Source organism: Geotrypetes seraphini, chromosome 10 (assembly GCF_902459505.1).
Source record: "Geotrypetes seraphini chromosome 10, aGeoSer1.1, whole genome shotgun sequence".
In the NCBI taxonomy this organism is placed as follows: domain Eukaryota; kingdom Metazoa; phylum Chordata; class Amphibia; order Gymnophiona; family Dermophiidae; genus Geotrypetes; species Geotrypetes seraphini.
The window spans coordinates 38,154,047-38,170,751 of record NC_047093.1 but is presented as its reverse complement, the minus strand read 5'-3'; the positions used below and the strand labels follow the sequence as shown (position 1 = coordinate 38,170,751).

At 42.7% G+C, this 16,705-nt stretch overlaps 1 protein-coding gene across 4 annotated transcripts in view; it reads left to right on the top strand.

Annotated features, from left to right (window-relative positions):
* The window catches only part of PIK3R5 (phosphoinositide-3-kinase regulatory subunit 5), a 162,824-nt gene that overhangs the window by 118,536 nt on the left and 27,583 nt on the right, over positions 1–16,705 (top strand). For 3 of the 4 annotated variants that reach the window (XM_033959995.1, XM_033959997.1, XM_033959994.1), the window contains 4 exons: positions 1,152–1,302; positions 7,550–7,675; positions 10,275–10,403; positions 15,488–15,581. In XM_033959995.1, the coding sequence (XP_033815886.1) occupies positions 1,152–1,302; positions 7,550–7,675; positions 10,275–10,403; positions 15,488–15,581 (500 nt within the window). The remainder of the gene's footprint in view (positions 1–1,151; positions 1,303–7,549; positions 7,676–10,274; positions 10,404–15,487; positions 15,582–16,705) is intronic. The other variant, XM_033959996.1, reaches the window with a different exon arrangement.

Genomic DNA, 16,705 nt, shown 5'->3' with positions numbered 1-16,705 from the left:
TTGACATCTCCAGTGCCTCTTTTTGGTTTGTTCTGCTTCGTTTATGGTGCCTTCTTTCCTTAACCGTATTCAGAAAACAGAGGCCTGTTTACTAAAATGTTCCTTTTATTTTGAGGGTTATTTTATAAGGGGGTGCCTGGCTTAAGAGATCAAGTAGATGCATACTTAGGTACAAATATAGGGCCTAGTTACTAACGGACCAGATTGCAGAACATGGAGTCAAGTTTCAAGTTTATTTAAAAAAAAATTTATACTGCTCAATCAGACTTCTGAGCGGTGTACAATAAAATAGAATTACAAAGATAAAACGGATGTAAAATTTAACAATAAATGGCCAGGGGAGAGAAAAAAAAAAAACACCTCTGACTATAGATCAGGGGTGTCCAACCTTTTGGCTTCCCAGGACCGCATTGGCCGAAAAAAAATGTTTCTGGGGCGCACAACCGCGCAAACACTACAGCAAGACAGAGGAGGGAGCTGGCAAGACGGTAAATACCCGGAGGCAGCAGAGGAAAACACTGCATCGCTCTCAACCGGGGCCACACAAAATACTTCATGGGGCCGCATGCGTCCCACGGGCCGCAGGTTGGACACCCCTGCTATAGATGAACAAAAGCAGAGGGGAAAAGGGGAAGAACTACAATATTTTTGAGAAAAGAGAACAATCAAGGGATTAACAGTAGGGAGGGGATTTCATAAAAATGTCAATAAGTATTTAGCCCTTATAAGGGCAGTTAAGTTTCAAAGGCGTCTTGGAACAGGAATGCTTTCAGCTTTGTTTTGAAATGGGGCAGAGATGTTTCTTCGCAGATGTAATTGGGAATAAAATTCCAAAGAGATGGAGCAGTCATTGTGAAATTGTTCAGCCTTAACGTGTTAATCTGCTTTAATGATGGGACTACAAGGAGGGTTTGATTCATAGAGCGAAGGGCTTTGGCTGGACAGTAGGGGATAAGGAGGCTATTGATAAATTTGGGTTGATTCGAGTATTTCCTGGGATGCATACCACAAACCATATGAAATATCCACCTGTCTATGAAGACCAAATATTTAGGCTGCATTGTTCGCAGCTCACAGCCTTTGCAATATGTGATGCACCATTTACTTATCAAATGAAAATATCAAATGAAAATATTCCTTTCCTGTTGTAGGTTACAAGAAAGTAAGTGTCCATGGCTGACAAAGTACTTCAAATTGCAATTTTTTTATGTCCCTGTGAAAAGGAATTGTCTCACCTCATCTGGACCTCTGACAAATCATTTTCTAATAGGAGACACTCAACCGAGACACTCAGTACAAATGGTAAGTTCAAAAGACTCCATTCTCTCTAGCACCTCTGCATACATTTGTACTAGAAACTAGTTCAATTTATGTATTTGCCCAACCTGAAAACCTCATAGTAGCTCTTAATAAAAGGCCAGCATCCAAAGAAAGCTTGAATGTCTGACTTAGGAGCTACAATTTTAAGCATATAAGTTTATGTGAAATTGCAGACAAATTTAGGAGTTTGGTCTTTGGAAGTTGGGACACTAGATCCTTTACTATACTATTGTCCTTTGGTACTAAAATTCTGGAGATCGATTTGGGACCAGGTTAATAATTTATTAGAAAATCCAGTGGCATTATCATGATACCGTTTTATTTGGAACATCTATGAGGGCAAAACTCAAATTTCGGCAAAAAATAATAAACTTTTGTTTATAATGACAGGAGTTGCCATGCAGCTTATCTTAAAGAATTGGAAAAATTGGGACACATTAAATTATTCATTCTGGTGGGAATCCCTATGTTATATCTTTAAATGGAAAAGTTTATAGCCATTCAGAAGGGATATTATAAAAAATTTATGGAAGTTTGAGAATCATTAACTAAATATTGTAAAGATTGATTTATTTGTATAACTGAGGAAAATATGCACATCCGGGGAGGGGGAGGGGATATATTTGGCATTTGTTAAGAAGTATAGAAGGGTTGATTACAAATATTTTTATGAAATGTTGGTTAATGGGAAGTGGGTGGGAGAAAATAAGTCTTCTTTTTATTCTATTAAGTATATTGTGCTGTAATGAAAATATTTTATGTAAATGCATCATCTTTTGTGCACAATTGAAGTTTTAAAAATGAATAAAGAATTTAATATAGGAGTCTAAGTTTTGGCATGAACATTCTAATTAAATGGAGCCCTAGCTATGTACTAAGCATTTTTTTCCATAAACAGAAAATGGAAGAAAATCTTTCATGAACAGGCTCTTTAGTTCTAAGTTTCAGACCTGTTATATATTTGTCTACATTCAGGTTCCTAAGGCCTTCTTTTAGTAAGCCACAGTAGAAGTTTCTACCACGGCCTGGGGCACAATGCTCCAGTACTGCTCCAACGCTCATAGAATTCCTATGACTGTCGGAGCATTTAGCGCTCCAGGCCACGGTTAGTAAAAGGAGGGGGGAAATAATTTACCAGTCCTTTCAGGGGCTGAATATTTCTGTTACATGGGTAAATATTGGCTCTATCTTTGCTCCTCCTCTAAATAAACACAATATTATGTGGATAAAATCTAGCTAAAAAATGTAAAGTAATGCACCTAGGCAAAAAAAATCCACACAGAACTTACACACTAAATGGTGAAACCTTGTCCAGGACCAAGGTGGAACGTGATTTAGGAGTGATCATTAGCGACGATATGAAGGCTGCCAATCAAGTAGAGAAGGCCTCGTCCAAGGCAAGACAAATGATGGGCTGTATCCGTAGGGGTTTTGTCAGCAGAAAACCTGAAGTCATAATGCCACTGTACAGATCCATGGTGAGACCTCATCTCGAATATTGTGTTCAATTCTGGAGACCACACTACCGAAAAGATGTGTTGAGAATTGAGTCGGTTCAGCGAATGGCTACCAGGATGGTCTTGGGGCTCAGGGATCTCACGTATGAAGAAAGGTTAAAAAAACTGCGGATGTACTCGCTGGAGGAGCGAAGAGAGAGAGGGGACATGATTGAGACCTTTAAGTATATTACTGGGCGTATAGAGGTGAAAGACGATATCTTCAGTCTTACAGGGCCCTCGGTAACCAGAGGACACTCGCTGAAAATCAGGGGTGAGAAATTTCGGGGTGATGCTAGGAAGTACTTCTTCACCGAAAGGGTGGTCGATCATTGGAACGAGCTGCCTCAGCGGGTGATTGAGGCCAGCAGCGTATTAGATTTCAAGAAAAAATGGGATATTCATGTGGGATTTCTAGAAGAGTAAGAATCAGGGAGTGGGTCATTGGTGTGGGCAGACTCGATGGGCTATGGCCCTTTTCTGCCGTCATTTTTCTATGTTTCTATGTGTAGCAAATTATAAATAGCAGAAATAGGGGTGTCGCACAGACTCTCCGATACAGAACAGAGTACTCCACACAGAGCTGTGTTTTGGCAACATTGCCTGTTTAGGCCAGAAAGGTGTAACTATATTGTTTATCATTCATTGAATGTAATGTACCGCCCTTTTTGAAAACCAAATCAAAGCAATAAAAACACAGAATGTAATATAAGCAGAATTCCAGTAATAAAAAGGAAAGAATCAAGCATTCGTTCCAAAGGATTAAAAAAAAAAAAGGACTAACACTCTCTCATAAACTACAACTCCACTACTATGTATCTGTGCACTTACATCAACCAAAATTAGTGTAATGTAAAAGATTTTTGAAAAAGATGAGTCTTCAATAGTTTCAAGTTTGTTAAAAGATTTTTTAAACCGCTTAATCGGGTTTCTAAGCGGTGTGCAACATAAAATTTACATAAAAACATATTAAAACTGGGGATACTGGATAAAATCCAAGTGTCATAATAAAGCACTGATAAGACATATAGATCTACTTCAGACAATAGGAAAATGGGGAAGAAAATGAAAGATAGTTAAGGCTGCTCTAACTGAATTTGTTGGGGCAAGGAGTTCTAGAGCAGTGTTCTTCAACTGCCGGTCCACAGGTCCGGCACATCCATCAGGCCCAAGACAGCGTTCTTCAGCCGCCGGTCCACGGTGCGATCAATGAGGCGTCTTCGGGCCGGCTCCCTGAGTGCTGTAGTGCACAGAGCTGTGGGAAAAGGCTCCTACGCGTGGCCTGCGCCTGAACTGGAAGACTTCTCTCTGACATCGCAACGTCAGAGGGAAGGCTTCCAGATGAGGCGTGGGACGCTGCCCACAGCTTTGTGCAATGCAGCACTCAGGGAGCCGGCCCGAAGATGCTGCGTTGATTGCACAGTGGACCGGCCCAAAGATAACACCGGGGGACAGGCCAGAAGGCAAGGCACATGGAGGGAGAGAGACAACAATGGTAATAATAATTTATTTCTTATATACCGCCAAAGCCATAGTAGTTCGAGGCGGTTTACAGTGAAGAAGGGCTGGACAATCAGTGAAAGGTTACAATGGTACAATCAGAGAAACGAGGTGCCAGAGAAAATGGTACAATCAGCGAAAATGGTACAATCGGCAAAAGATGGAGTAATCAGAGAAAAAAGGTACAATCAGAGCAAAAAAGTACAGCAAAGAAGGTTAGGATAATCTGCATAAAGGATAAATCTAAGAATGTAGGTATAACAAAGGGGGTTCATACAGTGGATAAAGGGATTTAGGTTGTAAATCTGGTAAATAGATTAGATTTTAGTAGTTTCCTGAAGTTTAGGTAGGATGAGGCGCGTGAGATGATGTGGGCCAGCCAGTTATTGAGCTGACCTGCTTGAAAGGCGAGAGTTCTATTTAGATAGCTTTTGTGAGTGGCAGGCCTTTAGAGTAGGATAGCTAAACAGGTGGGTTCTGCGTGTGTGTTTGGATGGGCGGTCTAGGATAAAATGTGGTACCAAGTATAGGGGGCCGAGCCAAGGATGGATTTGAAACAGAAACAGGCGAACTTGAATTGCACTCTTGCTTCCAAGGGTAGCCAGTGAAGTTTTTGGTAGTAGGGAGTTATGTGTTCCCATTTTTTTAGGCCGAAGATCAGTCCGATTGCCGTGTTTTGGATGATTTGCAGTCTTTGAGTGTTTTTTTTTAAAGATCCCAGGTAAATGATATTGCAGTAGTCGAGTAGACTTAAGATGGAGGATTGCACAAGTAAGCGGAATGAGGGGGGCGTCGAAGTACTTTCTGATGGATCTTAGCTTCCATAGGGTGGAGAAGCCTTTTCTGACCAGAAGGTCGGTGTGGGTTTCGAAGGTAAGGTTGCGGTCGAGAGTCACTCCTAGTATTTTTAAGGAGTTTGTTATGGGAAAGACTTGGCCATTCAGGGAGATTGAAGGGTCTTTGATTTTGTCGTTTGGACTCGCCAGGAAGAATTTGGTAGGGGAAATGCTTTTTTTTTTTTTTTTTTTTTTTTAATTTAGTGATTGATTTGTCTGTTCAGGAAGAAATGCATTTGTTGCTTTTCCTCTGGGGTTGTACTGTTTGCAGAGTCTTGCATCTTAGGGTTTGTTTGTAAATATTAATACTTTTAATTTTTGGTCCTGCATTTGCATGGGGTTATCTGTTTTCTGGTAGGAATGAATGTTAAAAAGCATACAGTGTGCTTTGTGTATTTTAATTTTGTGGTTAACCATTATGTGTTGTTAATACAATTATATGGTGTGTATATATAAAAAATGAATGGAAAAAATGGTGTTACAATTAGTACTATTACGGGGGCGGGGTCTGGAGCGGAGATTGAGTGGAAATGGGCACGACTTAGCCCAGTGTTCTTCAACTGCCGGTCCACAAAATAATTATTTTATTTCCACCGGTCCATAGGTGTCAAAAGGTTGAAGAACACTGGTCTAGAGAACCAGAGCAATGAAATCAAAAGCTGACCTTCTGGTAGATTCACATCTAGCCTTAGAGGAGTGGAAAGAACTAGCCTATTTTCCGTTAGTGACCACAATGTATGAGTAGGTGTATATAGAATAATGATGCCGATAAATATGCAAGAATTACCAGAATGTAAAACTATTGAGAGTATTTATGTTGAATCCTGTATTCTAAGGGCAACCAATGCAGTTGTTTTAATAAAGGGGGTATAAAACCAAATAAAAAATGACCATGTGAGCACTTACCAGCACCTTTTATGTAGCTCATGCAGTAATCCTACTCTAACTAACTGATCAGTGTGGCAATACCCACTCTTTGCCCCCAACTCTCACCCTCCAAGAAAAAATTTAAAAAATATCTTTTAGCATTCACTAATTTGGCAGTTACCGCAGGCAGTGACGTAGTGAGGGTGAGAGGGGCCCAGAGCGGAGGCTCCCCTCCCCCGCCATCATCTCTGCCCCCTCCGCTTCTTCCCCGATCCCCCCCGCCGCACGCGCCCCCCTTCCCTTCCCCCGTACCTCTAGTTGTTCACCACCACGAGTAACAGTATCAACGTGCTCCTTGCGACCCCAGTGGCTCTCCCCCTGAGGCCACTTCCTAAGCGCAGCACCCGGCATGTCATCAGTGGGAGAGCTGACGCGGTCGCGAGGAACACGTTGACGTTGTTGCTCGCAGCAGCGAACAACTAGAGATACGGGGAAAGGGAAGGGGGGGCGCACGCGTGGCGAGGGGAGGAGTGCGATGAGGCAGGGGAGCGGAGAGGAGGAGGAGGGGTGTCAGTGCCTCCCACCAACATGGCACCCAGGGCAGACCATCCCCCTTGCCCCCCCCTTACTACGCCACTGACCGCGGGACACCTAAGCACGTCCCACAGTACATTTCTCCCTCTGTATTCATGGTTTCAATTATTCATGGGTTTTAGCTTGCTGGCTCCTCCCCCCCCCAAATTACATCAGCTTGCATAGAGAGATCGCTGATTCCAAGCATTTACCGAGGAAATCGCTGATTCCCAGCACTTTCTTCACCGTGTTTTGCCTCTCCTTCATGAACATGCCAGGTCTCCCGTCATGTTATTTGCGGTTTCACCATATTCGTGATGGTCTTTAATAGAAAACAGCGAATAACATATGAAAAGGTTATTCGCGTTTTTTCTGTATTCGTGGGTCTGTGAATCCCCTGTCACAGCAAATACGGAGGGAGAAGTTATGCTACTTTAAGCTGCAGTAAGCACACAGTAGCACTTACTGCAGCTTATTAAAACGGCCCCTCTCGTAGTCAGATAAAGTTTGCCTAGCCTTCTTGTTGTTCTGACGTCATCCTGTGGGCTGAATAAGACAGGAAACTAGGTAAGTCCCGGCTCTGTTCAAGCTCCACTCCCAGACAACTTTAGATCTTCGGCAACATCATCCAGATAATATTACTGAAAATCCAGGCATTGGCCTAGTCAATAGGTAAGGCGTGGAGGAGAAGCCCAATGGTTAGTGCAGTGGGCTGAAAACTTGAGAAACTGGTTTTTGGGTGCCACTACAGCTCCTTGTGACCCTGGGAGACCCTGGCCTAAGAGGAGGGGTGCAACCATGTCTAGTACTCACTAATTTTATTGATTGATTTCTTAACTTTAACCTGCCTTATTTTTCTACTGATAGCTACAGTAGGTCATGAACAGATTTATTATAGCACTGAGCTTGGCCTTGCTAGAGTATTCTAGTGCTTTTACATCTCTTCTGCAATTGCAGGAGGCTCGAGCACCTAGCATGGAAGAAAGCACCAATGACATCTCTCATTACATTGGAATGCTGGATCCATGGTATGAACGAAACATTCTTGGGTTAATGAACCTCTCCACAGCAGTTCTATGTCAGGTAAGGGAAACATAGAAACATAGAGTATGACGGCAGAAAAGGGCCGTCGGCCCAACAAGTCTGCCCACTCGAAGAATCCTCCCTCAACAAGAACCCTCCCTCTTAAGAATTTCCCGGAGCGAACCCACTCCAAGGAACCAATGAGAAGGCTGGAAGCAATAGTTGGGCTTGGTTGGTAGAAACATTACCACAAGAAGATGTCCCTTTTAGAAAGTCTTCAAAAAGCTTGTTAGTCTGGAAGAGAGGGTCAATTAATCGTCCTGACTAGACTCTGAGGATCTAGTAGGTAGGAAGGAGGTTTTGAAGTAGATGATTACACCATATGCTTTCAGAATGAAGACTTGAAATAACATCTAGGTTATAAGAGGTCTCTTTACTGAGAATTATGCATATTTATGATACTTCAACCTCATTATCGAGTCTGGGGATAAGTTCTATCTTTAAATTAAGTTACTTTCTATAGATCCAAAATAAGTGTGCCAATAAATTTAATTACAGTGGTACCTTGGTTTAAGAGCATAATTCGTTCCAGAAGCATGCTCTTAAACCAAAACACTCGTATATCAAAGCAACTTTCCCCATAGAAAATAATGGAAACTTGATCAATTCATTCCATGTTCCACCAACACCCCCCCCCCCCCGAGGTTACCAGCGCTGCTCCATCACCCCCTCCCCCCGCTCTAACCGGCATCGCACCCCCGAACCGGCATCGCAACTCTCCCCCCCCCCGCGAAAGCACCCCCCGCGAGAACCACAAAGCACCCCCGTGCTGAAAGCGGCGTCCGCTCGCCCTTCCTCCCAAGCACGGTCCTTACCCCTTCTGCTCGTTGTAAGGGTGAATGCGAGCTCCCGCCTCTTGCCTGGGCTGGGCCTTGAGCATCTGTGCATGCTCAAGGCCTTCTGGCTCTCGTTCTCTTGGAGATCTCTTGGGAGGAAGGGCGGGCGGATGCCGCTTTCAGCACAGGGGTGCTTTGTGGTTCTCATGGGGGGGGCGATCGCGGGGGGGGGGTTGCGATGCCAGTTCGGGGGGGGGGGTGCGATGCCGGTTAGAGCGGGGGGAGGTGCTCATACACCAGAACATGCTCGGTTTGCAAGGCAAAAGTTTGCTGAGTGTTTTGCTCGTCTTGCAAAACACTCGCAAACCGGGTTACTCACAAACCGAGGTTCCACTGTATTTATAATTTAAAGCACTGTAGGTGCGAGAGAAAAATTGTACTAAAGGAAGTATAAGTCATCCTAGACCCCCATTTTTGTTAATTTGCAATATATCAGAGTGTGGGTTGGATAGTTTACAAATTTGATCCGTGTTTGTAGTCTTAGACTATGAGGATCGGCAGCGTCTACAAAAATGGACTCCGGCTGCATGTCAGTCATACTTAGGCGCCATTAACAGAATCACGGCTAACGATGGCTAAGAAAATCACTTAGACGCCTGCAATGTAGGCCAGCATTTTACTAGCCTACATTGCAGGCATCCAAGTTCTTTAGTGAATCGTGCCTAACGGCGCTAAAGTCCCGCTCCGCCCCTAACCACACCCAAAGGCATAAGGCGTCATTAGACATCCTGCTGTAGACACGCTAATGGCACCTACACTGTAGACATCTCCCGGCACCTACTTTTTTAAATGAGGTTTTGATCGGTTTTAAATAACACGGACAATTAACACACCAATTAAAACAATTAAGTTGGGCAGTACGGTGCCTACTGCCATCTAACTTATGGCGCTGTTTATAGAATATGGCCCTGAGGGTTCTATTTGGAACCTTCTAAAGCTGCTAAACTTGGAAGCAGAAGCCCTTAGTTTTGTGGAGGGTAATTTTACATGGAGATGCATAATTGAGGCAGTAAAGTACATATTTTGTCAATAATTTAGCCATTTTTGTGTGAATGTGGCCATAAATATGCATTATTGCCCTCTTATATAATACCAACTAGTGAAAAGTACATGCATTAGTGCATATTTTGCTGGTGGGCAGAACATGCAAGTACAGTGGAACGCTGATTATCCAGATTACCCTCGGCAGAGGGTAGTCTGGATAATTAAAAAATCCAGATGATTGGACATTCTTTTTTTGTTTGTTTTTATTAATTGTTAATAAAAATACCTTCAGTGCACCTCCCCCCCAACAAGAAAAGGTAGCATTCCCCTTCCCTCCCTGAACAGGCACCAACAACCCCCTCCCGGAGCCAGAGGAAAGACCCCAGGCCTACCTTGTTTCCCTGGTGGTCTAGCGTCAGCGCTGGGGCAGGAGCGATCCTCTGTCATCCCCGCCACGTGTGTGCACCCACCCCCCTTTCCCGTACCTTTCCAACTTCGGCGCAAGCAGCGAAGAACTTGCTGCCCGCGTCAGCTTCGTCGCCTTCTCTGACATCACTTCTGGGAGAAAGTGACATCGGAGATAGAGAGTTCCGAAGCCAAAGTTGAAAAGGTACTGGGAAGGGGGTGTGGGTGCATGCACGTGGCGGGGGGGGCAAGGAAGAGGGTGGGCGAGGGGCGCCACTTCCCCGGGCACCGGTCACCCTTGCTAAGCCGCCGGATGCTAACAATTCCTCTTTTATTCATGTCTTTTACTCATACTTGTGATGTTTATTTATCAGCAATCCTCCAAGCCTGAGAATGAATCTCAAGAAGGCCCCAAGGAGCGTCTCCCAATCTTAGCTGACATGATGCTCTACTACTGCAGGTTTGCTACACGGCCGGTGCTCTTACAGCTCTACCAAGCCGAGGTATGGACTAAATTAATGTTTAGATTCTCACTTTAATTTTACTTATACAAATTTAGAGTCCAAGTGAGGCCCAGCTGAGGGGCTAGCTGACTGTTTATGACTTCACATGAACTAAGGGGCTCTTTTACTAAAATACAGGAAGCAGGGAACCTGCGAATTGGTGTGCTCTAATTGTTAATGCACAGACATGGCAACTGTTACCAAACTGCATGACAGCAAGTCCTAATTTGTGCATCGAGGGCCGGATTCTGTATACTGTGGTCAACGTGCACTAAGATCTGTACATATTGCCAATTTGCTTGCGCAACTGAATTAGTTAACGAGCCAATCAGTGCCGATAATTGCCAAATAACAAGCCATTTTGGGCACGAATTAGAATATATGTGCACAATTTCTTTTTTTTTTTTTAAATAAAAATCTTTATTCATTTTAGATCTTACAATAAGTGTGACAGTAAATTGAAACATTTTAGCAACAAATATAACACTTAATAATCATCAATAATTCAATTCATATAACATTATTTCCCTCCCTTCCCCACCCTTTCATTCCAAATATAAAATGTAAATATCATATGATAAAATTTCTTTTTCCCCTATCCTTCCTATATATTAGATGCTATATTAAAAATAACTCCCCCCTCCCCAAATATTGAACTAATAAATTTGAGGGAAAAATGGCATCTATTCATTACAATATTTTGTTAATGGCTCCCATACATCCTGAAACTTCCTTAAATATCCCTGCTGTGTAGCTATTGCTCTCTCCATTTGATATATATATGGCATAAGTTCCACTAAAAATTATAATTGTCTATTCCAATTTTTCCAATTACTTGTAATTTGTTGTATGGCAACCCCTGTCATTTTATTTTTTTTTTTTTTTAATATTTAAGTATTTTTATTGATTTCAATATAATATCAAGTGAAACTTGTACAGAAAGCAATTTTAACCAAGCATATTACAATCATATAAATCCATACTTAACAAATTAAGCAGTTACAAGAAAAAGTATTATGGTAAAATTAGCTCAAGTCCTCTATAGATCCAATAATTTTTTTTTTTTAATTCTTTATTCATTTTAAAACTGACAAACAAGTGATTAATATTAAAACATTACATTACTACTAAAATATACTGCACTTGACATTCTTATACATAAAATCCATTAAAGTAGAAATTATAACCCTTTCCCCCCACCCAACAATTCTTCAATGAAATTTTCATAATACAACAGAAATCCAATCATTAAATAAAAATATTAATCATCCAATTTCCCCCCCCTCCCCCCAATAAAATACATGTATCCATCAGAAAGGAAAACGATGTTCATTCATTACAATAATTCTCTAATGGCCCCCAGATATTTATAAAGTTGTTATAATTACCTTTCTGTACAGCAATTGATCTTTCCATTTTAAAAATGTGACAAGAATTTACTTGCGAGTAAAACAAGAAAAACAATCAAAATAAGTAATAGCATGCCTATGGATCGGGAAGGGAGTTACAATTTTCTTTTAGAGCTCAAGCTTGAATTTTCTCCTTGTCCAGACGGGACAGAGCCAGAAAATTAGTCAGATGTTGGGGCTCAAAGAATACATATTATAAGCAACAGCTATGTGCACAATTTCTAAGTGTATTCCCTAAAGTGGTGCGCGTGAATTCTAGCGTGTGGATCTCAAAAGGGGGGGGAGCATGGGCGGGTTGTGGGCATTCCTAAAAGTTAGGTGCACTGTCCAATCCACACACAATGTACGGCATTTTCATTGGCATAAATGCCTACACTTAAATGTTAGTCATGCAGACAGGTGCTACACATGATTTTATAAGCTGTGCCTAACTCCATCAGTGGTTTATAGAATCACACTAAGTGCCTACCTTTTACGACGCTGATTTTTGAGGTGAGATGTATAGAATTTGGGCCTAACTAACGGGGGTGGAAACTGGACAGGTTTTGGGCAGAGAATGGGCATGGTCTGCATATTACAGTTAGTACATGGTAACGGTGGCGTAGTGGAGGTAGGTGTAGGGTTACCAGATTTTACATCAGTAAAATCTGGACCCCCCTAGACCCGCCCCAGGCCCGCCCAGTTCAACCCATCCCCACCCCGTTACACGTCAGCTCTGCCCCCCAGCCCCACCCCCCGCTGTCTGTTCATTGGGCAGAAAGGCATCCATGCATGCACAGATGTGACACGATGACATCACGTGCATGCACATGTGCGCGTGATGTCACCGTATTGCATGCGTGGATGCCCCCTCCTGACGTGATTTCTTTTTAAAAACCAGACAAAGTCTGGTAACCCTAGGTAGGAGGTGCCCCCTGTCCTCTTCTCCGCACCCTGCCGAGTGCACGCCTTCCCTCTCCTCGTACCTCTTTAACTTTTTGCCGGCATATGCAGCAGCTCCAACCTGCTGCTCGCGCCGGCCTCGGCTCTCTCTCTCTCTCGCTGATATCACTTCCTGGTCCCGCAACCAGGAAGTGGCTTCACAGAACGAGCCGCGGCTGGCGCAAGCAGCAGGTTGGAGATGCTGTTCACCCTGGCAGAGAGCCAGAGGTACGAGGTTGGGGGTCAGAGAGGAGGAGAGGTGCCGGTACCCCCACCAAGAAGGCGCATGAGGCAGTCCTCCCCCCACCCCCCATTACTGCGCCACTGCATGGTACTTACTGTAAAAGAAAGCGGTAAACGCATCCAAGCTACCTACAAACAGTCAACATATGGTAAGGAACATTTTGGTCTGGTAACTGCAGTAGAGAATGACATGGGGACAAATTTGTCCCCTTCCCCGCAGGATTTATCTGCCCATCCCATCCTCGTGAGTTCTGTCCCTGTGCCTGCCCTAGGGTTAATATAGAACAAAAGAGAGGGAACAGAAACCCTATGTAAAGTCAAACAAGAAAAGAACAAGTGGGGAATGGGATAGACCACATCATTCATGGGGTAGACAATCTTTATTTGCATTAATCAACTTAAAACCATAATACATATAAAACCACATGGACTTTTTTCACATGGTTTTATATGTATTATGGTTTTAAGTTGATTAACACAAATAAAGATTGTCTACCCCATGAATGATGTGGTCTATCCCAGTGACCCCAACCCTGTCCTGGAGGACCACCAGGCCAGTCAGGTTTTCAGGATAGCCCTAATGAATATGCATGGAGCAGATTTGCATGCCTGTCACTTCCATTATATGCAAATCTCTCTCTTGCATATTCATTAGGTGGTCCCGACTGGCCTGGTCTATCCCATTCCCCTCTTGTTCTTTTCTTGCCTGCCCTAGAGTTACCAGATTTTCCATAACAAAAATTTGGACCCATGGCCCTGCCCCCAGGCCCACCTAATCACACCCTGTTCTGCCCCCAACCCCACTCCCCTCAACCTGTTTGTCGGGAGGGCATCTGCGCATGTGCTGGTGTGATGCGGTGATGTCACGCGCATTGCATCCACACATGCGCAGATGCTATCACGACATCGCTGCTAGCTGGAAGCTTTTCAAAACCCGGACATGTCTGTTGAAATCCGGACATTTGGTAACCCTAGCCTGCCCCATCCCTGCAAGCTCTGTCCTCATCTACACTTAATGTTCAAGGCTTGTGCAGGTGAGGACAGAGCTTAGGCATTGGTGGAATGAGGCATTATGACATCACAGTCTGAGCTCTAGAATGTTGCTACTTATGATTTTAAAGTGTTTGAGGCTTGTGCAGATGAGGACGGAGCTTAGGCATTGGTGGAATGAGGCATTATGACATCACAATCTGAGCTCTAGAATGTTGCTACTTATGATTTTAAAGTGTTTGAGGCTTGTGCAGATGAGGACAGAGCTTAGGCATTGGTGGAATGAGGCATTATGACATCACAGTCTGAGCTCTAGAATGTTGCTACTTATGATTTTAAAGTGTTTAAGGCTTGTGCAGATGAGGACAGAGCTTGTGGGGATGGGGCAGAGACAGGGACAGAACTCATGGGGACGGGACGGGATGGAGATAGATCCCACAGGGATGGGGACAAATTTGTCCTGGTGTCATTCTCTATTGTCGAGGACATACTGGACACGCCTTCAATAATTACTGCACAATCTTTGTAATTACCCCACATTAATTTTTGCTGTTAAAGCACAGTAAGTGCAAATGTTTCCGTGCTTTAATAAAAGGGTTCCTGAATCGCCATGCTGATCCTAGAGCATTTCTTTAGCTAGCCTGATTTTCCAGACACTCGCAATGAATATGCATGAAGAAAAAGTACACACAGAGATCAACATACATTTACCACAAAAGAAGTTGGCATTCTGGGGAAGGATGTTTAGTTTGGGGAAAGAATACAATATATATAGATCATATTTTGAAATCTACACATTTTGTATAGAGAAAAAGTACCTGCAGAAAAGGCGCTTCAATATTGTGTTTTCAATCACTAGGGACAGATAGGTTCCCTGGAATCTTGCAGATCTTGCCTGCCCTTCACTATTGAAAATGTGATAATGAAACAGCACCCCCCACTGGAACTGTAGATGGAGGACTCCCACTCAGCTTAGAGCAGTGGTCTCGTATTCAAACCCTTTGCAGGGCCACATTTTGGATTTGTAGGTACTTGCAGGGCCTCAGAAAATGTCTTATTAAAGAAATGACAATTTTGCATGAGGTAAAACTCTGTATAGTTTATAAATCTTTCCTTTTGGCTAAGTATTAATAATAATATTGTCATTTATAGCTAAAGAGACATAGGATCAAGAAACTGTTTTATTTTACTTTTGTGATTATGATAAACATGCCAAGGGCCTCAGAATAGTACCTGGTGGGCCGCAAGTTTGAGACCACTGGTTTAGAGGGAGTAGTAGTGACAACAGTGAGAAGGGACTTCCTATGTGTAGCATCATCTGTCTGGAACCAACTTCCTCTATACTGAAAGTTGTTGGATAACTTTTTATCATCTCTTAAATGATATAATGAGAAAGCCAATGGCTGAATTTTTGGGGTTTATAATTTATACTGTGCCATCTAAGTTTTTGTACTTTATTGTACTAGTTTTTCTTGTGCACCACCAGTGTAGCTCATCTTTTTGCTGTGATTTCTCCCACAGTTAACATTTGATGGCGGCCAGAGCAAGACTGAGGTATTCATCCATTCCTTGGAGCTGGGCCACTCTGCTGCCACTCGAGCTATCAAGGCCTCTGGTAAGCATTACACAAATATCCTAGTAACACAGTAGTACACTAAGGCCAGGGCCGGATTTACATATAAGCTAGACAAACTACAGCCTAGGCTTTCAAATTAGAGGGTGCCCCATGTTTCACTAGCCTGGAAAACTATTAAACCTTCCTACTTAATCAAGGAGGGCCTTTTAAATGTTACAGTTTAAGGGTTCAGTGCTAATAAATCCAGCCCTGACTAAGGTCGTTATTATAGAATGTGATATATCCATGTGCAGATAATGATATTTACACGTGTATATTACATACACGTGTAAACGATTTCAGAAAATCACTATTTAAATGTGCAGGGTCACCTCCCACAGAGATTTCAAAGGCGTATTGTGTATAGACTGCATTCATATAAACCCATACAGATGCTTCAAACTTTATAATCATAAGCTCAGAAAATTTATGTGATTTGAAAAATATCTTCAAATTTATTTACGCTCCAATATCAAATTATTTTTATAGAGGCCAGCCATTATCTATTTCAATGCCCCCTAGTACATTCAGAAATCTACAGTCATCAGCAGATACCAGCGGTCAAGTTTCAAGCAAGTGTCCTGCATCAGATGACTATAGAAAAATATGAAGATTACTGTATGGTCCAACGCTTACATCAATTTAATGTGCTTTAGTGACGTACAAAAGCATTATAATTAAGTTTGATTGGGACCATGAACCATGTAAGGTCCCATTTTGGGGAGATATAAAATATTGTTATATTATGATGCGAAACCCAATGTGTTTGTTTGCTGTAGTCTACAAAGAGTTAATCCTGCCCTGCTCATATGTAGAAAGCCAGCCACAGGCAGGTATGAAAAGATATGCAGAGTGACCCCGCATGTACTCTAATATGAATATAAACCAGGCATTCCTGGCAGATTACATGTGTGTATTTATGGCTGCTCCACGCGTGTTCTTGCCACTGGTTGCATGCATAAACCATGACTGTACAAAGGAAATATACGTGTATACCAGCAGCATCCATTTGAGGCCAGCTCTCTAATCATTACCATTAAACTGGAAACCTGGGACATCTGTGAGGCCTAAAAGCAAGTACTTCAGTTCCTATTCTGGTTTTAAGTAGATTCAAAAATCATTAT